The 23,270-nt window shown below is 36.8% G+C and overlaps 1 protein-coding gene across 1 annotated transcript in view; it reads right to left on the bottom strand.

The window, feature by feature from the left end:
• Positions 1-23,270, bottom strand: part of SMC6 (structural maintenance of chromosomes 6) — an 83,242-nt gene that overhangs the window by 35,748 nt on the left and 24,224 nt on the right. Inside the window, exons 7-17 of the mRNA XM_058551754.1 lie at positions 21,928-22,008; positions 20,951-21,052; positions 18,263-18,382; positions 18,062-18,160; positions 13,423-13,569; positions 13,059-13,147; positions 12,637-12,801; positions 11,749-11,927; positions 9,853-10,057; positions 3,920-4,034; positions 2,513-2,673 (exon numbers count right to left, since the gene is read on the bottom strand). Coding sequence (XP_058407737.1) covers positions 2,513-2,673; positions 3,920-4,034; positions 9,853-10,057; positions 11,749-11,927; positions 12,637-12,801; positions 13,059-13,147; positions 13,423-13,569; positions 18,062-18,160; positions 18,263-18,382; positions 20,951-21,052; positions 21,928-22,008 — 1,463 coding nt within the window. The remainder of the gene's footprint in view (positions 1-2,512; positions 2,674-3,919; positions 4,035-9,852; positions 10,058-11,748; positions 11,928-12,636; positions 12,802-13,058; positions 13,148-13,422; positions 13,570-18,061; positions 18,161-18,262; positions 18,383-20,950; positions 21,053-21,927; positions 22,009-23,270) is intronic.

Raw genomic sequence — 23,270 nt, 5'->3', positions numbered from 1 at the left:
ATATTAATTGTTTAATGTTACCAAATATTTAAAACTAGACCATAAATTATATATTAATAAAACAATGATAGTCATTTGGCCACAGCTGTTAAATAATTTTAAAATTCATGCATACTTTGGCTCAGCATTTTCACCATTAAGAATTTAAGCTATGCACATACTTTCAAAAGTATGCCAAGACATACAGGTGTGTTCTCACTGCAGCACTGTAATAACAGGAGAAAACAGCAAACCACCCCTACATCCATCAACAGGGAACTGGTTAAGTAGATCTGTGGTACAGCCATATCAAGAGGTAGTTCTAAATGTGCTGGTAGGGAAAGATCTCCAAGATATAATATGGAGAGAAAAAAGCAGGATATAAAAACCACATGCATATTTACACAAAGCAAAATATGGATGAACCCTGAAAACATACTAAGTGGAAGAAGCCAGACATGCAAGGTTGCATATTATATGATTCCATTTATATGAAATATCCAGACTAGACTAATCCATAAAGACAAACCCGAAAGTAGACTAATGATTGCCAGGGGGTGGGGGCAAGAGGAATGGAGAATAACTACTCACAGATATGGTTTTCCTTCTGGTGTGTTAAAAATGTTTTAGAATTAGATAATGGTAATGGTTGCAGACCTTGTGAATATAATAAAAATCTCTAAATCATACACTTTAAAATAGAGTGAATTTTAGGGTATGTGAATTGTATCTCAATTTTAAAAAACCTACGTATATGGTATAAATATGTAAACTGTTCTGGAAATATATATAAGAAACTGTTAAACTATTATCTTACTGTTGAAAAAGAAATGAGGACAAAGGGTTTCACTTTATGCCTTTCTGTTTGAATTTTCTCACCATATGCATATATTACTTTTAATTATATTTAAAACGTCAACAGAGACTATGGAGAAATGGGATTATGAGCTACTTTTGTTTTCCAATTAATATTTTTCTGTAATTAAAAAACACTATTGAATTTTTTAAACTTCCAAATATCAGACAACTATCATACTGGTTCAGGTCAAAACAGAAGACACCAAGTAAATTAAATATCATCAGAACTTAGTATATTTTCAATCAGTAAAGTTCATCAATGTGGGAAACAATTTTTTAAAAAACCACTGTTCACAGGGTTCTTAAAAGAAAAGCTTTGTCCATTACACATTAATACAAATAATTTTAGCTAAAAATGAAGCCAGATATCAACTGTAAATCTTAAGTTTTGAACCCTTATTACTAAAATGTAGAATCAGGGATCCTAATTTGCTGCTGAGATATACTTAAACAATATTTTCCAAGAGTGCCATCCTTTTTTTTTTTTTTTTAAGACTTGGGACACACATGCATGAGGCATTTTTTGTGGGAAGAAGTGAATTACATAGAGTAACACCACCATGATACTGTTTACACATCTGCACTCACGTTTGCCTGAATACCATACAATTTAGTCTTATCCAGCTAGAATTAGGAAGGCCTGATTTAAATGTCATGGCCCAATGGATAACACTTTTTCACCTTACAGGTCACTTTCATACAGGTGCATTCAAACATTTATGGACTTCCATCTATCCTCTCAGAAAGATTCAGTGTCAATTTAAAATGTTGTGCTGAGTGTAACAACACCAAGTTGCTGGTCATTTAACTTTTTTTCTGTTGCGAAGTAAGAGGTTTTACTAAGCTTTCCAACAATTATTAGGATTATTTTTCTTTACGCTGCTCTCATAATCACACAAAAATGACTAATATTACTTGACAACAAGAGATCTATTCCAACAAAACTCTTGTTTCCCCTACATACATGTCATGTAGAATACTTTCACTTTTACTCAATTTTCTTAGATATTTCTCTTACTTAAGTTGTAAGTTCTTCTACTTAAGCTCTTCTAGGTTACTAATTCAGTGCCAACCCATCAATTCAACTGAATTAGTTCAGCTGCAAAATCATGTTTTTTGTACCAAAAATTCTTTTTGTATGCTTTTGAATCTCACTAAGTACACATTACTTTTTCGTTCAACTTCTCAATTTGTCTCCTCGAGCAGCTCTATTTTCCTAGGTATGTGTTCTAATTGTGCCGACTGGTCTTTCTAAAACAGTGCAACTCAAAATACCAGCCAGAGACATAATACAGAACTTGAGCTAGAATGTAGACCAGCACACTTGTACTCTCACGGAGAAAAATCAGCAGAACTAAACAACAGGCATAGTGATGTAGCTGATTTATATTCAGAGTTAAGCTCCTTATCCCCCTGCAGACAGGTTACAGACAACATGCAGATCAGCCAGTCAAGGGAACACACTTTGTGTCCTCAGCCCAGAATACCGTTGTCAAAGTGATGAGGGAAAATAACTGGCAACCTAGAATTCTACATCCAGTTAAATATACTTTTAAGAAAAAACAGATTACTCACACTTCTTTGCTAAAATAAATACTAATAGAGTAATATGAAAGGAGATGAACCCCAAAGGAAGCAGTGGGAAAAATATGGTAGAGCTAGACTGGATACCAACCTTATTTCAGAATCTACGTCTCTGCTTAGAAACTTAGGTCTTGTATTTTCAGATGAATAATAACGTTTTGTAAAGACTTGATCCCCATCAGCAGTAAAAGCTTCCCTGCAGTTCTTGGGTGGCTTTTGGGACTGCATTACTGCACGAGCTACAGAATTATTCTAAAAAAAGGGGGGAAATAGATTGTTAAGTTATGTCAAAGCATTTCTGATGCATATAATTTCAAACGTTACCTATCATTATTTTAAGATTCAAGTATTTCTAAACATTCAAGTAAAATAATTGCATAAAGTTAAACAAAAGAATTTTAAAAACAACTTTCAAGATTCAAAGAATTAAAACTATAAAGAGTCTTTAAAACAACGTAGTAAACAATGCTTTAAGACAAACTGATATATTTTATTTTTAAATTCTAATATTGCTATCCACTTAAAATTAAAAATTATTTTAAGTACCTTTTCACCTGAAAACATTTACTTTAGACCAGTTCATACAAATCTTATTTTTTCTAACTAACTTTTACACCCCAGAAAAGATGTGAGTGAACAGCAAATTGCAGTAAAAGCTTAGTCTACTGAATTACTGAATTATCTAGGCAAAAGCTAGAAATATTTAAGCACCTGGAGGAAGTAAAAGGGGATTAGGCTAAATGGAGGCCTAGTTAACTTCTCTGGAAAGATATTTACAATATGACTTCATTATTTTCTTTCAAGTATTCTTCCAAATTATGAGAGAACCAAGCTCACAAATAATTACAATATGAACTTGCAATATATATATATGCACACATTTGGATTATTGATACCATTACCTCTCCGTTTCCATTAACGAGAAAAACAGACTCTATTATGATTATCTTGATTACAGATTTCTGTTTTGAATTTCCTTGTCCCTTTTCAGCACACTTATGTCAATAGACGAAACACAATATGATGATCTAATCCAACAAGTACATAAAAATACACACACAGATGAAAAGTAAATATCGATTTATTTTATAGGATTCAACGTTTTAAGAATAAGAATTAATAAAGTATCAAGTAAAGTACTTGTTTAAAAAGTAGAATAACAATAATACATGTATCTGTAAGGGTAAACAAAAAACGGCTTTGGCAGCCAATCAAGAAAGAATGAACAAAAAAATTTTATAGCATCATGCACAAAAAGAATAATATATATTTGCGAAATTATTTTAAAAGATTACCCAAAAGTTATAAAAGTTTCCTGGCGCAGAAAACACACAACCAGCTCTATATTATTCTACAGATTTTCCTATGAGGTAAAAAAGTACAATGGTAAAACATATCAATAACTCTATGATATAGAAGGGAGATAGGAATTTATATAACCAACTTCAGTTTTGAAAATTAAAAAATAACATACAATACAGCAAGTATCTGGTCTTACTTTGATTAGTAGCACGGTCTCTATGCCTCTCATGTCAATTAGGCTGTTCGCAACAACTGCATTATCTATTTCTAAAGCTTTCAGAACCGTTGGAAACTCTGGATGATAAGCAGCTCTAGGAAACAAAAATATATAAAGATTAACTTATCAAACTTTAATTATATAGATATATTTTTTAAGGGGTGGGTAGATTATAGATAATAATACAATGGAAAATATCTGATAACATTTGAGAACATCTGTAATAGGTTTAACTTATTTTATTTACTTAGCAAATATTTATATAATACTATGTGCTAAGTACCGTTTTAAGAAAATTATAAATATTAGCTCATTTAATCCTCATAACAACCATGAGATAGATAATATTATTCTCTCCTTTTTTAATTTCAGATGGCCAAGGTTCGGCGAGTTTAATAAGTTCCCCAATGTCATAATGCTGGCTAAGTGGTCGGGCTAGGATTTAAACCAGGCAGCTCAGCTCTGGAACCCAGATTCTTAATCATTATGCCCTGTTGCCTGTTATAATTAATAATTACAATTTCCTTAAATCTTATACTGCTATCACACATAAACATAAAAGTCAATTAATTAAAACACATTTTAATAGCTAAACAATTTTCCCACTGAGACAAGAAAAACTGAAGTTCATTAACAACAAAAAGGAAACATGAGAGAAAAGATATTCTTATTAACTGTAATTTGGATTCTCTAAAAAGACATTTAATCTTTCAACAAAACAACTTAAATATCTGATCTATTGACAGCAGTGAAGAATAGACACGCCAAGAACAGCAGGTGCAGGAGCAAGGAATGGCTAAGGGGGAAACAGTCACGGCATTATGAGTGCTGTCCTAGTCCTAGAGTTCCAAAACAAAGCCTGTATCTTTGTATATACGTTTAACACCTATTCATTCATTAATTCAACATGTATTTACCAATCATCTACTATGTGCCGGGTGCTGTTCAGAGGCTGAGACAGGAGTAAACAGAACAGATTACGTCTTCTCCCCGTGGAGCTTACATTCTATTGAAGGAAGACAGAGAATAAAGAAAAAGAAAAAGTGGCATATAGTGCTTTTTCACACAAAAAAGGTCAGGAAGCCTCACTGAGGTGACAGGCAGATACCTGAGGAAATGGGAGGCATATCAGCATCCTGAAGAACAGCATTCTGGGCCAAGGGAACGGGACTTGCAAAGGCCCTGATGGGGGTGTGGAGGAGCCAGGAGGCCAGGGTGCTGAGGTAGACAGAGCAGGGAGGCGAGTGCTTCTGGAGACAAGCATGGGAGAGATGGCGAGCGGACAGATCGTGGGGGCCCTAGAGGTTACAGTAAGGCCTATAATAAGGGAAACAGGATGGGAACCATATAGGGCACTCTGAGCAGAGAAACAACATGATCTGACTTTACTCTGTGATACTGAGAGTGGGGGTGGCAGAGAACCAGAAGCAGAAAGATCCGCCTATTGCAATACTCAAGTGAGACATGAGAATGGCTTGAACCAGGGTAGTCACTGCAGAAGTGTTTAGATCTCGGATATATTTTTTACAAGTATAGCCAACAGGATGTAGGGTGGCAGAGAGGAGTCAAGAATGACTGAGGCTTTGGCTTGAGCAACTGAAAAATGAAGATGGGGAAGATGATAGGAAGAGGCATTTTAGGATGGAAATAAGGAGTTTGGCTTTTAGACACGTTAAGTTTGAAATATCTATTGGACATTAAAGTGGGAAATATACATTGAGTATATTATATTCTGGAGTTCAGAGGAAAGAGCCCCACTAGAAACATTACTTGGTAATCATCAGTGTATGGACTGTGTTTACAGCCATGAAACTAGAGGAGTTCACTAGGGAGCAAGTGCACGACAAACAGAGGTCTGCAGCACTGACGCAGTTAGAGGTTCCCAGGGCAGGAGGCAGAACCAAAAGATACTAAAAAAGAATACCTGGAGATTTAGGAAAACCAGAGAGTGAGGTCTTAGGAACCAAGTAAAAAAGTGTTTCGGGAAGAATGAATGATCAGCTGAGTCAAAAACTGCTGGTAGGTCAAGTTCGTGCATATTAAGGATGGACCACAGACTCAAGCAAAGCAAGGCTCACTGGTGCCCTGCTGTTCTGAACTGTGGTGAAGTTATAAAAGCTTGACTGGAGCAGGGTCAAGACAGAAGGGGAAGCGAGAAATGAGACACAGACCACCTTTTGAGGAGTCTTTCCTGTAAAGGGAAGTAGACAGATGGGATAGTAACCTCAGGATAGAGCTCAAGTGGAAGTAAACACAGGATAGGAAAGAATGGGGGGTGGGTGCTCTAGAAGTCAAGCAGTGTGACTGAATCAAAGTAGATTGTGAGAGGACAAAGGAGAGGGAGCAAGATCATAAGAGGGAGGGGATGTGGTAGGAGATCCTGGTGAAATGCAGACCCTGGCCAGTCTGCGGAAAGCACAGGTTTCTGTGCTAGGAAGGAGCAACTATTTTAAAGGGGAAGGCACATGCCACTGCTGGACAAGACTGCTCCTCCCAGCTTGCTGGACAGTGCCCAGTCACAACCACCCCCTCCTCTTGCTTTCCTTCCTGGGATTTACTTCATATCGGTTTATACCACAATTAGTTGCACGCTGAGAAACGCTACCAAATCAGTCCAGGAGAACTAGAAGTAGGAAGGAATAGTAGCAGTGAAGTGTAAGTGACAAGAGACAAGGAAAGAAGGATACGACATACGTTCGCCAAACAACGTCAAGTAGAAAGCTTAAAGAGGACAGGAGAGAAGAGCAAGAATTACACACAAAATTCCAGGCAAGTATAATGAGCCCCACTGGTAAGAGGAGTCACAGGACAAAATGATTTGATGATTCTAAATAAGCTTAGAAAGAATCATTTAATAAAAACGTGATTTCTAAAGCCAAGTAAAAGAAAAAATACAACAATCAAATCAAAATATAGAAAAAAACATGTTTAAAATTTAGGGCGTTTTTAATGTCTCTAAATATAAGAAGAATATGTAATGTAAGAAGTGACAACAAACCAACAACAGAGCTGCGGGGAGCACCAAGATAAAAGGAGTAAGAGACGAAGACAAGCCACAAGGTAGGCTGAGAACATCTGAAAAGCAGGAGAACCCAGAAAATAGTGTCACGGTGACCAAAGGAGAACAGGGGTTTCAAGGAAGGTATATTTAATGGTAATGCCTGAGAGAAGGAAAATAAATACACAAAAATATATACATATACACTGGATTTGGCAACAAGGAAATAACTGGAGAATATAATGAATATTTCAGGCGCTAGATAGCAGTGGGTCAGGGAGTGAATGCAGTCACCCCTAGGAGTAGGTATTCTTATGAGGGGAAAGGCAAATCAGTGACCTGGGCTGTTACAAGAGGAGAAAAGTTAATGGAGTTGCAAAGTTCAAGGCTCAGGAGAGAGTTCAAAAATTAAAAGAAATGGTTCCTGAATCAGGCAAGAAAGTATGCAATTCGTAGAATAAGTAGAACAGCCTTAGGCAGAAAGAAGATCTCTTCTGTTGAGACAGGGGCAAGAAGTACAGATGCAGACATGGTTATTGGCGTGTACTAGCAAGCCAAGTGGGGCGGTAGCCTCTACTTCCTGGGAAAAGAGGAAAGAAGGCCATTTTTATAGGAAAGGAAATGAGATTTCCCCAATACCTCCCTGGGAGCTAGGCACTTCCCTAGGCACCTTGGTTGAGGTTATCTAACTAAGCCTAATGTATGTGATTCATTCTACATTCTTATAGTGTTTTACTGTTCTTTTCTACATTAAAATAACACACCCCATTTTTAAATTTATCATTTGAAACACAACTTATACTGATGAAGTTCTTCACAAAAAGTTTGTGAACGTAACCAAGACTTGTCAATATCAACACCCAAAAGGATTAGCATCCAACTTCCTCCACTACTCTACCCACTTGCACCTACTCTTAAAGCTAAACATGGACTTTGTTATCCCCTGGACCTGCTGCCATTAAACTCTAACTTCCCACTCTCACCACAACCTACCATCCTTCCAGGCTTATCATGCCTGTTAAACCTGCTCTCTAAGTTCATCAAGGCTGAGCTACAGATTTTCTCCCAGGCCTCCTTTTCTTCCCCATCTATCCTAAAACCCATGGCCAATCACTGAAATACTTTCCCAACAGCACTTTCTCACCTACTCTAAATAAAACGCACACACTCCGAAAAATTCTAATGTAATATTAATTCAACAATACATATTCTCCACTTAAATCTATTAAAAAACCAAACATTATTGGTAAACAATCCTGCAGCCACCACAGACATTTGAATCTTGAGTGGACTTTGGGTCAGCTTCCTCTCTCATTTTCCCAAACCTCCTACCCCACTCCCGAGGCCCTCATTCATAGCACATGAATTCACCTACTTCCAAGAAAAGTGACACCATACTGCACAAACTTAGCTCACCTTTGCACCGCTTCACAGGATACTCTAAGTCACACTTGGTATATTGCTAAGAGATTAGAAATACAAAGACTGGGAAACACAACATGCCAGCAGGGCAGTGCCAGGACTTCCTATTCATGGGAGTCTTTGCAGCAGTTCACAGAACAGTCCATACAGCTGTCCAGGACTACCGTTCTTGGTCTCCAAAGGACAGCTCAGGTGCAGGAGGACACTCCTCACAGAAGCCAATATCTCTCATAACGACCTCACAGCAATACTTTCCAAGGTCCCATATGGAAATGCCCAATTACAAGAGTCACCATACTGGCATCCCACCAGGTGTACAGAGTTCTTCCAGTGTAGGTGCAGCTAACCTGTCAGGGGTCATTTTTACCATAAGCAATGTTGTCTGGTAGCACAACTTAAATTTTACTTTTATCAGGTTTTAGAACAGGGATCAAAGCTAGAAATTAGCATAAGGTCAAGTTCTCATGCGGACAGAGAAAACACTTTACCCCTAACTTCCAAATCCTTATTTCTAGCCTAAAAGCTCAAAATCAACAATTCCACAACAGGACTTATCTACTTTTGACAAAGCCACTTTTTTCTTATACTTCTCCTAAGTCATTTGATGGCACATCTGTTAGGAAGTCACTCCAACCAGAAACCTAGCAGTCATCCTCAATTCTTCCTTCTCTTACATTCAACTAACATGTTTTAATGACTTGGTCCGAAATATCTCTTTTAATCTGTTCCTTAACATCTTCAATGCAGATGCTATTTTTTGCAGAATAATTTATGACGTCATGCCCCCGTGCATTTTGCACGTAGAATTCTATTGCCTAGGAGGTAATTAACCCTTGTCTGTCACTTGACAAACTCATCAGTTAGAAGACTGATCGTTTATCCTCTCTTCCCTGATTTCTTCCCTAACCTACCTACTAACATTTAATTACACCCTCATCTGAACTACATCTTCATCTCGTGATCCAATCTTATGAAAGCTGACAAGGAATAAATTAGAAAATATGTATATACTCAAAAGTAAAGTGACTAGCTAGCCAGCAACTAGCAAAGAGGCCAGTTTGGGTATTGCGCCCTTGAGAAGGTTTGTTAGGGTCATCAAAGGAAACAATTGCAGTTCTTTAAGGAATCTGTGGAGCACCTTGAGAGCTGGACTGTGGGTAATGAGTACCAAAGTTCTTCCTTAGTACCTCTCTCTTAATTTGGCAAGGTCTGCATCATTTCCCTCATGAGCGTAATTTCTATGACACACTACATCTGTTTCCCTGTACTGTCTCCCACAACAGATCTCCTGTAAAGACCTCAAGGGCAGGGAGTATCTCTTATTTACTTATGTATCTCCAATGCCTAGACTGAAATTAAAGAAGTGGCTTGATGAAATTTTACACATCAGTAGTGTAGGTATTTTATTTTAACATAAAAATGTTCTAATTCTTTCTAACCCCGCAGATGATTAAGCAAAACCAGAAACAGTATTTAATTACGGATGCCTTACTTGTGTCTTACATCATACATCTCATTCCGAAACTCAGACACTATTATCTGTGGTCGTGAGGTCCCTGGTAAATAAAACTTTTTCATCAGCGCCTGAAGTACTCTTTCATCAGCATGATTATGGCAACAGTAGGCTTGCAGAAGTCCTTTTAGGCAAGATTCAATAGCCAAAGCAAGCTCAGGGTCCCGAAGATGAATGCAAGCTCCTAAAAGTGAGAGAAAATTATTAAAAGGCCTATAAATATTTATTTTGAAATATTAACATAGCTATCTTTTTATAATAACTCATTAATGACTTCAAAATATTTTCATATAAAGCAGCTTAAATGAAATTACAGATCTTACTTTAACTGAATGAGAAATCCCACATATCCATTAAACACACTGGGGAGAAAACCTACCAAACTCTGGGAAAACACTGTCCCACTCAACTCTAAATTAATAGTGGTTTTTGTATATGAGTTTAAACTATTATAGTCTCTGAATGGTGTTCTGAAAATCACGCCACCAGATTAATAGATTCCTTATAATTTTCTGTAAAACTGATTAATATTGGGATTTTAGATTTAGAGAGGGAAAAAAATGCCTCACACATTGGAATGGATCCTGGTATAGAGGTACCTAATATCTGAAGGAAGAGACATTTCTACAATACTTAATACAGTGTGTTGTCTGTACTTATACAGTACAGGCATATCTCATTTTACTGCGTTTCGCTTTATTGTGCTTCGCAGATATTGTCTTTTTCACAAGACCTTCCACCAGCAAAAAGACTACAACTCGCTGAAGGCCTAAAGTATGGTTAGCGTTTTTTAGCAATAAGGTATTTTTTTTAGTATTTACGTTTTTTATTTTATTTATTTATTTTTTTTGTGAGGAAGACTAGCCCTGAGCTAACATCCGCTGCCAACCCTCCTCTTTCTGCTGAGGAAGACTGGCCCTGGGCTAACATCCATGCCCATCTTCCTCTAATTTATATGGGACGCCGCCAGAGCAAGGCTTGACAAGTGGTGCGTTGGTGCGCACCTGGGATCTGAACCTGCAAAGCCCAGGCCACCCAAGCAGAGCGCGTGAACTTAACTGCTGCGCCACCAGGACAGCCCCTAAAGTATTTTTTAATTAAGATACGTATGTTGTTTTTTAAGACATAATGCTATTGCATACTTAGTAGACTACAGTATAGTGTAAATATAACTTTTATACGCACTGGGAAACCAAAAATTTCTTGTGAATCACTTTATTGCAGTGGTCTAGAATGGAACTCTCGATATCTCCAAGGTGTGCCTGTAACACAGTACTTTACTAAGAAAATATATTTATATTTACAGCATCATTTTCACCTAATGATGTAAAAAATTAGAGAAAACTTCTCAGAAGAAGTCAATTGATTATTTTTAACCTCATGTATATATGGGGATAATTAAATAACCCCAGCTTTTACAGTTGGAAGAGGACTTAGAAACAATGTTCGTCAAATGAAAACTAAGAAAAGACAAGTCATTTTATAAAGGTTACACGAAACACTCAGGTGGTGAGTGTGCTTTTGACTATATCTTGATATAACGGGATTTTCCAACTAATCAATTACATTCAAATTAGTTCATTCATCCATTCAGGAAAAAAACCAAAATCAGATTATCCAATTCTAATTACTTTTCTTTTTCCTAAGTTCTCTTTCTTTTCACTATTTTATGATCCAAAGATACAAAAGGAAAGTTGCAAAGTTTAAAGTGATTTTTATCATTATTTTTTAAAATATATACAATTAAAATCCACATATAACAAAATAGCTCTTTGAAAATAGTTTTAATTAAAACTAGATTCAATAGACCCCATTCCTGAAAAAAAAATACTATTTCTAATGTTTACTACATCCTGAGTAAATGACGACAAATACCTAAAGGGCCCACAGGTTTACAGGTAAAATGCCCACGTCTATAAGCATCATCTATTGCTTCAAGAAGAGCTGGAACGTTAGGACCAAATCTTTTCAGTCGATCAGTTTTACTATCTTTCAATTCCTTCAGTTGCCTCTGATTATAGTTCAGTGTCTGCTTCACATCTAACTCTTCTCTCCTAAAAAATAAAAGTGGAAAAAAAGAACAAATATGTGATACAGTTACACAGAAATATTCAGCCTTTTCCCCTAACACCTGCATACCAGTGAATGACCCAGCTACCCTAAAAACTAAAAGCAGATTTCTTTATTTGAAAATAATTGTGTTACTAGAGAAAAAGAGTCAGAAGCACTCAAAACTCAGCATGAAAAAATGATGCAATAGCGATGAGGACTAGGAATCCCAGAAATTGTCCAACTCTACAAGTGTAACAAAAATCTTGAAGGCCGACCCTGTGGCTTAGCAGCTGAGTGCGTGCGCTCCGCCACTGGCGGCCCGGGTTCGGATCACGGGCGGGCACCGACGCACCACTTCTCCAGCCATGCTGAGGCCGCGTCCCACACACAGCAACTAGAAGGATGTGCAACTATGACGTACAACTATCTACTGGGGCTTTGGGGGAAAAAAAAAAGAGGAGGATTGGCAATAGATGTTAGCTCAGAGCCGGTCTTCCTCAGCAAAGAGGAGGATTAGCATGGATGTTAGCTCAGGGCTGATCTTCCTCACAAAAAAAAAAAAAAGAAAGAAAAGTCTTGGAAAAGTGATTTTAAAAGATCCCTTATTAATGCAGATGAAACAAAAAATACCACCTTTTCTCTCTTCATATAAAGAGCAAAACTATACGATTTTCAATTGAAAAAAATCATTTTAAGGATGATGAAACTTACTTAATTCTGGTATGTTCTTCTTTGTCCTTTTCTATGGCTTGCTGAAACTGTTCCATGTCTTGACTGACAGAACATTCTTGATCCTGTAAGGCCTTTACTCTTTCTTTTAACCAAGATATTTTTTTTTGCCTTTCCAATCGCTCAGGTTCCAAAGATTGATCAGTACTAACAGTAAATAATCCAAAGTGGAAAATGTTAAATGAAAAACACAACATTTAAAAAACATAAAGCAATGTGATAAAATTCCTTTAGCAATAACACAATCATCCCTGATGCCCATGGATACCTAAGTCCCTTTGTTGGCCCTCCACGTCCGTCGATGTGGAACCTGCAGATACGGAGGGCCAACAGCACTCCATTTCACCCAGATTACTTTATTACAAAATGAGGTGATCATAACAAGTGCAAAGTAACTGTCTTACCTTTTTTTCAGTTCTTCAATTCTTTTGCAAAGCTGCTCATCATCTTTCCTTAATGCTCTATGCTCGTTTAGGGAGCGGTTATATAAAACCTAACAAAAAATTAGACACATTTTAGTAAAATGAGAAAACAAATATCCCATTCAAGTCTACTTTTGCCAAATCTTCAAAACAAGAGCTAAATATATGCAGAAATATATATTTAAAATAAAGTACATAAACGGCCATATGAAACCATTACAGTTTTGAAAGTCTGAAAGCAACACAGATTTCAACTCAATTACAAAACTGTACTTTTAAAAATAAATGAACAGTATTTATATTTGATATGCAGTTTTGAATATTCAGGTTAGAAGATTTCTCTTACCTCAGCTTCATTATAGGCCCTTTTCCTAGCAGTAACATCTGCTTTCAATGCCAGACATTCTGGTGCTCGCGCATTTGTCTCTTGACTAATCTTTTCTAGTTTATCCTGAATATCCTTATATTTTTTTTCTGCTTCATTAAGTCTGACCTTTAAGAAAATAACAACATTGATGGAGTATATTTTATTTTTCTTCAATAAAGAGAGAAATTAAAAAATAACTATATATAGTTCACATCCCAATAATAAACTTAATTTCGCTCTGACTAAATAAACTCAAGACATTATGCAAGCAATTATATAAAATACTAAAATATAAATTAATTTTAATTCTACATTTAGTTATCCAACAAATGTGTTATCTTCTAGGGATACAAAGATGCAGTAATAACTGTCTTCAAGTAACATAGTTAAAGGGAGATAAACACAATTTAGCTGAGAAACAGACACACAAACTGATAATACAACTTGTATACAATAATGTTTAAGTAGGGTATGTTTATTTATAATCGTGGAAACACAGAGAAAGAACTCATAGGTCTTCCAGAAAAAGTCAGGAATGTCTTCAAAGTAGAAGTAGCATTTGGGCTGAGATGTGAAAGATTAATCAAAATGTACCAAGAGAAAACTCGGTGAAAGGTATCAGGGCAGATGGGAAAGCATGTGGAAAGGCATTAATACCTATTTTAGTAATTAAAGTACTTCTGGAGCTTAAGCTGAGAGGGTGGTGGTAGGAGATGAGATGAAGGCGGTAGAAGGGCTTTGAATTCCATAACGATCAGCTCACGACTTAACCCTCTAGACAACAGGGAGACAAGATATGATCAAATCTATACGTTAAATCACTTTGGAAGCACACGGAAGACAGGGTGGAGGAAAAAATTAAAGGTAAAGATTTCAGTAAGAAGTTAATATTGTGGAACAAAAATAATCAGGGACCAAAATGGGGCACTGACAATAGGAATGGATTAGAAAGGACAAATATAAGAACTATTTAGATCAGGGATCAGCAAACGTTTTCTAGAAACAGCTAGAGTATATATTTCATGCTTTGTTGGCTACACAGTCTCTGTCGCAACTATTCAACTAGGCATGCTAAGTGTGAAGTGTCTAGAACGTGTAGGTAAAGATGTTAAGATAGATATTTGAATCAAGTGCTCAGGATAAAAGTTTGAAGAGGAAATAAAGATTAGGGGATTGTTGGGCCAGCCCCGTGGCTTGGCGGTTGAGTGCGCGCGCTCTGCTGCTGGCGGCCTGGGTTCGGAACCCGGTCACCCACCAACGCACCGCTTCTCTGGCCGTGCTGGGGCCTCGTCCCACATGCAGCAACTAGAAGGATGTGCAGCTATGACATACAACTATCTACTGGGGCTTTGGGGGAAGAAAAATAAATAAAAAAATTATTAAAAAAAAAAAGAATCACTTCACTGATGAATATTTAAAAAAGAAAAAAGATTAGGGAATTGTCAATATGTAGGATATTTAGGAAGCACTACATACAACGGTAATGAGGTTTTATCATTAAAACATGGATTGTATAATCTGTATGTTTTTTATAAAAATTGAAGTTGGTCCACGTGTTATATAACTAGACATAATTCATATATTTTCAGTTTTAAATTAAGTTAACGTAAGTCTAAAGTCTGCAGCATGAGAGGATCCCTTTGTCTCTCCCCTTCAATCCAGAGTGAGTAAAATATCCATAACCCAGAAAAGGCTACAGTGCCCAACACGCCAGGACCCCAGAGAGAGCCACACATTGATACATACGAAGGTGGGTGGATTGGAGCACGTAGAGGAGGCAAAATGGTGGAACAGCAGAGGTGGCACCCAGGACCCAGGACCCCTGGCTACAGCACCTATGCCAGCCAACCCCAGCCCCAGAAGACCTGGTAGGCAGCAGCAGGTGGCGCGGATGTGACTCCGGCCATAGGGAACCAAGCAGCAGTGGAGGCAGAGCCCCGAGATCCCGGCCCAGCTGCAGCCCAGAGTGTGCAGCAGCGGTGGCGCACACAGGACTCCCACATCCCAACTGTAGCGGCACCTGTGGCCACAAAGTAACAGGAAACAGTAGAGGCGAACCGAACTCTCTCCCCACCCTCCCCTTCTCCCTACCACAGTGACAGAGCTTTTGACCCAGGTGATCCCAGACACAGTGGAGGCGTCAGCCATCCCGCTATGCCCAGTGGGGAAGCCAACAACTACAGCAACACCGGAAGCAACAAGACATCAGTGACCCCCAGAGGTGCAAGTGGTGACAATGAGAGTACCACTAATTTGACAAGATATATGCACTCTCATGTTCACTGAAGCATTGTTTACAATAGCAAAGACTTGGAAACAACCAAAGTGCCCATGGAGGGATGAATACAGATGTAGTATACACAATGGAATAATAGTCATAAAAAAGATGAAATCTTGCCATTTGTGACAACATGGATGGACCTTGAGAGTATTATGCTAAGCAAAATAAGTCAGACAGAGAAAGGCAAATATTGTATGATTTCATTCATATGTGGAAGATAAAAAAACAACAAACACACAGATACAGAGAACAGATTGGTGGTTACCAGAGGGGAAGGTAGTGGAGGGAAGATAAAAGGGGTAAAGAGGGACATCTGTACGGTGACAGATGGAAAGTAGACTCTTGGTGGTAAGCACGATATAATATATACAGAAGTCGAAATATAATGATGTATACCTGAAATTTATATAATGTTATAAATCAATGTTATCTCAATAAAAAAATAAATAGAATAAAATAACAAAAATAAAGTCTGCTTTAGACACTATTTTTTCAGAAACCTTCCATTCAATAGTCATTCTACAATCAATAATCAAGCATATACTATATGAAAGGTTTTATGTAAGACATGGTGAGAAGGATATAAATGTAAAATAAGATAGTCCTTACCCTCCAGAAATTTACCAGTTACTATAGAGAGTGTCCAAAAACTTAAGTGGAGCAAACACCTACAGAGCTAAGCATCACCCAGCCTCAAGATCCTCCTTTTCCCATCTGAAGAAAAAGGTAAGCATCTATTACTCAGACTGGATTCCATTTTTAGGTTGGGGAATATTTAAAAAGGAAACTAACGTAAGGTCTTCCCCTATAACAAGCTAAAAAATGAGGTTGAGAAGAATTTGGCATAAATTTCAGAATATCCTCTCAGACACGAAAATTTTGGGTGAGAGAGGTGGGTGGGGTTGAACTTCCAGGTACTACCTGAAGGGGGAGTAAGACACTCAGCCCAGTGACCACTAAGTAAATATACTATCTTCACCATTTCTGTTATTTTTACATACTCATCTATTACCTCTGACAGATTAAAGTTACAACCCTTAAAAAGAAAAAGACATATCTGCTTATCTTGGGGGCATATAGGAAAAAGCAAGGTACGGAATATGACGTCCTAGACTACAATCAAGCTTGGGAGCCAAAAATTCCTAAGGTAAGTAGAACTAAGTACTAAGAGGTAAGTCAGCCACACGGAGTACACAGGGCTCCTATAAAGAAAGGCCAGGCGTTCTACTTCTGCCACGACAGCGTGAGGAATTCCACAGTGGTGGCTGCACACCCTTGAGAACATATGAAAAAATCACTGAACTGTACATTTTAAACAAGTGGATTATATGGTATATGAATTATATCTCAATAAAGCTCTTAAAAAAAGAATGAAAAGGCAAGTACAAAGAGTGGATCTGCCATGTGGTAAAAAGGTCCACATGGAAATCTGCAAAAGGAAGTTACTACCTTCATTTACCACTCAACCAACCTCTGGCTCTAGGCTCACGTGGAATAACCTTGTGACTTTCTTGAATTTTAGATAAACAGCATAGTTTCTACCTGGGCTCTTAGATCTCAGGTTGAAATTAACCTTAACAGACCTAACAACTTATCCCACCTGCGTTCCACATATATGAAATCCTCTCATGGTTCTGGGCCCTAAAACTCTCAGCTCCCTGAATGTTCCACTAGCAATCTCTGGGCATTGTCTTCAGTTCTGAATTCTTATAGTTCATGATACTTAGCTTTAATGCTATTCTAATTGACTATTATCCTAGTACCCCTTCATTCCTCAGGCCATTTTATGTTTCTACTCCTTAATGAACCCAAGAGTAAAAGTTTTATGCTCTAGCATCTCTAGTCAGTAACAAAGTACCATTGTCCACATGCATGAATTCAGAGTTCTATATCTCTAGCCTCAGACAGGCTATCACATCGAAACACAATACTCTTTTTATTTTATTTTATTTTATTTATTTTTTGTGAGGAAGATTAGCCCTGAGCTAACATCCATGCCCATCTTCCTCTACTTTATATGGGACGCCGCCATAGCATGGCTTGACAACCGGTATGCTGGTCCATGCCCGGGATCCGAATCTGCAAACCCCTGGCCGCCGAAGCGGAGCGCGCAAACTTAACTGCTACGCCACCAGGCTGGCCCCCCATGATACTCTTTTTAAAAGAAAGCTGCCATGATAGTTCTTGAACAGAAGTTTACGTTGGCTTCACTTGAGTAATAAATTCAAATATAGATAAATATATAGGCTGAAACTGCTACTTTTGTAGGTCTTAATCTAATATCAACAGTCTCATATGATTCAACCTACTAAATCCATATAAAAAAAGTATAATTACCTGCTGTTCTTCCATTTTCCTGTCAAGTCTAGCAGCACGATCTTCTCCAATTCTGATATTATCTCTGATGGCATTCAACTGTTTTTCAATTTCATTGACCTAAAAAGAAATTATATAGCAAATCATGTATAAGACTAACTGTAACCAAATATATTCTCTATATTACAAATATATGTGAATAAGTAATTAAGTGAAAATTACCACTGCCCAAGCCATTTCATGTTTCAAGTATTCTAAATTAGTCTTCATTGTACTTAGACCAGCAATACTTTGAAAACGTTCTTCTTTCTCCAAACACTGGCGCTTTAGCTCAGTAAGTCGCTTAAAAAAAGAAAAAAGGATATATTTCTTATTAACACTGAAAAGACAAGACTTCTCGCAAATGTAGTTCTTTTGACTACATTGCCTAAACAAGTACTAAAAAATATTTTCTAGGAAATGACTTCTTTAATTAAGGTGAAATAAAAATATTCTTGGTACTTTGGTATACTTTTACTAGGTGCAATAATTTTGTTATTTTCTGCACTATACAAATGGCCAAATACTCTTCATATAAAGAAGAGCAAAGGAATAAAAGGTTCAAGACCACACAAGTATAGACAAATCCCAAAACTCAATTTCCCATTTTCTCTCGATTCCACAACTGATAGACAGACTGGTCTGTTCTGAGCAAAGTATACCCAGTAAACATTTCAAAGTTAATGGAAGGCTCAGAAGGAATTTATTTCCAAAAATAAAATATTATTTTTCTTATCTAAGTTCTCTCAATAATAAATAAAATCATCAAACAAATATTAAATATAATGACATTAGAACAGCTTCTGAAGTGGCTCCTAGACCTTTTATTCTGTACACCTGGGCAGACAGCCTCTCCTCTTCATTCATGCTTACCATATTCAATTAAGGCCTTACCCTGTAGATCTTACTCTGTTTCCCTATCCCAGTCACTTTCCCATTCTCCACAATTATTTCAATCCATTATCACTCTCTTCAAACCTCATACACCCTGCCACCCTTATCCCTCATTCATTCTCCCTGTCTCCTACTTCAGAGAATTCAGAAACCATCAGAGAGAAACTCCCTCCAACTTTCACAACCTTCTCTACAAATCTAAAGTCGTCATCTCTTCCTCCTGCTACAAAAGAAGAGGTGGCTTCATTACACTTAAGTCCAGTCCCCATCTCCTACCTATATTTTGGATCCTACCACCCCATCCTGTGTTCTCTGGAGGTCTAAATTAGTTGATTTGTCATTCTATCTTTTCATCTTTTCTTCCACTTTACCCTTTTCACTGACTCCTTTCCATTATCATGTTTAAATCTTTACTCACTTATCTTTCCCACTTACAAACAAAACTACCACCATCCATCCCCGGGTACTACCTCCTCCTCTGAAAATCTTCTTTCTTTTCCATCCAAGTTTCATGAAAATTCTCTCTCTTCCATTTTCTCACATTTTCAGCCCCACAAATCTGGCTTTTGTTTTCGCCACTACTGAAATTTGCCTTGCCATTGACATCCATGAAGAGTATGCCACTAAATACAGGGAATATCTGTCAATTCTTGTGGTATTTGCTCACTCGGTACATCTCACAGTCCTGACTACTTCCTTCTCAATTCTCTCTTCCCGTGGCTTCTATGGCTTCTGTGAGCATTATCTCATACCTCAGGCCTGGGCTTACTTTCCTCTCCTCCTCAGCAACCTAAGTCATTCCTGTGACTTAGATACTAACCTTGTACGATGACTCCTAAATTTTTACTGAGGCCAGACTTGACTTCTGTATGCCTAACTCATACACCCAACTTCTCACTTTACATTTCAACTTGGATGCTTTATAAGCACTTCAAAATTAATGTGTTCAAAACAGAATGCATCACCTTTCTTAGAAGAAAAAAAAAGGAAGAAAAGAAAAACTGGCTCCTCTTCCCAAGTTTCCCATCTTAATAAACTTACTCTACTGCTCAAGTCAGCAGATACAATTTGGAGGCCATTCAGTCACCCACGATGTTTCTTCTGTCTCAATTTTACCTTCCATGTCCCATATAAGATCTGCCCAAAGCATTTCAAAGCTTTTCTCTCCATTACTACTGCCAATACCCTAACTTATGTCATCATCATCTCTTTGGACAACGCTAATACCTTCTTTATTGATCTCTCTACATTTGTTCTTTCTTTATAGCAATTCACTCTCTTCTACAGCAGAGCAATCTATTGAAAACATACATTTAATCAAGTCATCCACTTTCACGTGTCCTACTGCCCTGAAGTTTTACAAGGTCCTCCACAAACTGGCCTCTCATCTCTCACTCTTGTGTTCTTCACTCTAGCTAATCTGAAATTCTTTCAGCTTTTTAAAAGCACCACATGCTCTCTTGGCTGAGATTCCAACCATGCTTATTTCTTGGAAAACCCTTCCTCTCACCATCCCTTGCCTGGTGTTATTCATCCTTCAGTTCTCACCTTAGATATCACTTCCTTAACAACTATATCCTTCCCACCACCCCTGCCTTGTTCCACCCCCCACTGCTAGTAACCTAGTTTTTAAACTACTTATAGTGGGAATTAGTAATACCTTACGGTGGAACCAATTAGTCACGTATCAAGGGATAAGTATGTTAGATACTGTCCTGTCCTCCAGTTTATAGTCTAAGAGAGGAAGTAATATGTGTACATAGCCATTATTACAAAACAAAAAAGTAAAGGCTAATAAATACCCTGAATATAAAAACCACACTTCATATATTTCACAGAGTGCTATAAAAATGTTCTTAGTTTTAAATATATATATATAGATATATACATATATATAATTTTATAATACCATTTACCTTATAAGTACTATAGGAATTTGACTGATTTCAAAGATATTTACATTAAGTGTTTACAAACCTCTTCTCCTTGATTTATCTGCTCCTTTGTTCTTTCTTTTGTTTCCATAATGTATGAATAATCTTCCTTCATCTGTTCAAGTTGGGTTGCTTTCATGAAGAACTATATCAACAACAAGAAAAACAGAATTAGGAGTTTGTAAACTTCCATGGAACTGTGAAAAAAAGAATTTGGTCTCCAAAAAACTTTTAGATCAATTACGTAAAGAGACATTAAAAACATCCTTAAGCAAGTACATATAAACACAAAGAACACGGCTTATTTTAAACCTAAAATTTACTTAACTCTAAAAAACTTTTGGATCAATTATGTAAAGAGACATTAAAAACATCCTTTAGCAAGTATATGTAAACACAAAAAACATGGCTTATTTTAGACCTAAAATTTACTTAACTTGCTATGCTAACATCTAGATGTTCATTTGCAAAAACTCTTAAAACCTCATGAAAGAAAACACTTTTGGTGTGATAGTAATACAATTTGAAGGCTTATTTTCACTGTTCTTCCATTCTTTAAGCAAAAATGAAAACAGAAAAAAAATTTCTATCTTTGATCTTAGCAGATCTTAAATTCTTAGAATTAGAAATTCAAAAACCCATTCAAAAGTTACACTGTAAGTTTTAGTAGTAGTCAAATATTTTGTTAGTTTTTTAAATTCTAAATAATTTAAGGATTAAAAGTTATTACGTATGTATGGCCACTTGTTTCCTGGTATTTCCTTAAAGACTAATTTTATAAAATAATAATCCATTTTCTCTCAGAATTAAAAGCCAAAAAGTTGAAGCAGGATTTATAAGAAAATTATAGTCCCATTTTACTTAACACTGCCCTAAATTAGACCTACAATATTACTTTAAATAGTGGCTTAAAAAATATTCAATATTGATTATGTGAGCGAGAGTAATGTTCGGCATATATGTTTAATCAATCGATGTATTCTTTTTTGTTAGGTTTATATTTACTTTGGTGCTTCTTACTTTGTATTTGTCTCCCTCATTTTTAGACTGTAAGAACTGCTTGCTCATCTCTTGGGTTAAAACAGAAACCGGATTATCCACCTGAAACAAACAAAAAATGATTATTCTTGAATATTTTACTTCAATGTCCCTTAAAAATAAATGAACTGAAATATACATTACAATCGATGTATGGTGCCATCAAGAAGCCTAAGTACTAGCAAAGGTTAGAGCATTAGGGTAAATATACAAAGAGAAAGGGTTAGAAATTTTTAATGCAGAGAAAATATTTCAAAATTTCATGGTACTATAATGAATACCACAGTCAAAATTAAATATTCTGCCATTACATGAGGGCACAAGCACAAGAACTCTGAAGAAGTGTTTTTATTAGAATGTTTTTTATAGATTATCACTCCTTGGCTGCTGGTTAACCATTAGACAAGAGAGTCGGAAAAGCCCTACCATGGGAGCAGCTGACTTGGGTTCTTACTTAGGCTCTGTCTCTAACCTCCTATGTAACCTTAGGCAATTTAGTTACTTTCTCCAACTGAATACAAAAAGCCCAAAGCGGTTATTTCTAATCACAGTTATGATGACAAGTATCATTTATTTTCCTTACAGCAGTTCTTCAGATTTCCCATTTGTCATTATTTCTTCATGAGGATATTGTAAAACAAATGGAAATACTGGAGTCATTTCTATCTTTTGGAGTGAGAATCATTTTAAATAAGCCAGTGCTTGAATTAAACTACCTTTGGTTAACAAGTTAAAAGTACAGTTAATGTAACAGTAAAGGACAGCAACAGTTAAAAGTACAGTTGAAAGGTTTGTTTTTTTTTTTTTTTTGGTGAGGAAGACTCGCTCTGAGCTAACATCTGTTGCCAATCTTCCTCTTTTTTTGCTTGAGGAAGATTAGCCCTGAGCTAACATCTGTGCCTATCTTCTTCTGTTTTGTATGTGGGATGCCACCACAGCATGGCTCGATGAGTGGTATAGATCCATGCCTGGGATCTGAACCTGTGAACCCACGCTCCCCAAGCAGAGCACACCAGACGCCATGGGGCTGGCCCCAAAAAAGTTTCTTTAAAAAGGACAACTTGTTTCAAAAAGATTCAGGATTGTTACTCCATTATATTTTTGCTGTTAATAACAAAGTAATTTATATGTTAAAAAATAATCCTGTTCCTAAGTTATAGAATATGTAGGATTAGTATAAATGAAAAAAATTTTAAACACCTTCATTTTACCATCTATAAAATACTGATTGTACTTTGTTAGTATGCCAATGCTTAAAACATTCCTTAAAAGGAAAAATTTTGGGTCTTTTCTTCTAAGATAAAAAACATTCATGTAGTTATAAA

This window comes from Diceros bicornis, chromosome 12 (assembly GCF_020826845.1).
Source record: "Diceros bicornis minor isolate mBicDic1 chromosome 12, mDicBic1.mat.cur, whole genome shotgun sequence".
In the NCBI taxonomy this organism is placed as follows: domain Eukaryota; kingdom Metazoa; phylum Chordata; class Mammalia; order Perissodactyla; family Rhinocerotidae; genus Diceros; species Diceros bicornis.
The sequence above is the reverse complement of the archived record's forward strand: the minus strand, read 5'-3'. Positions and strand labels throughout refer to the sequence as shown.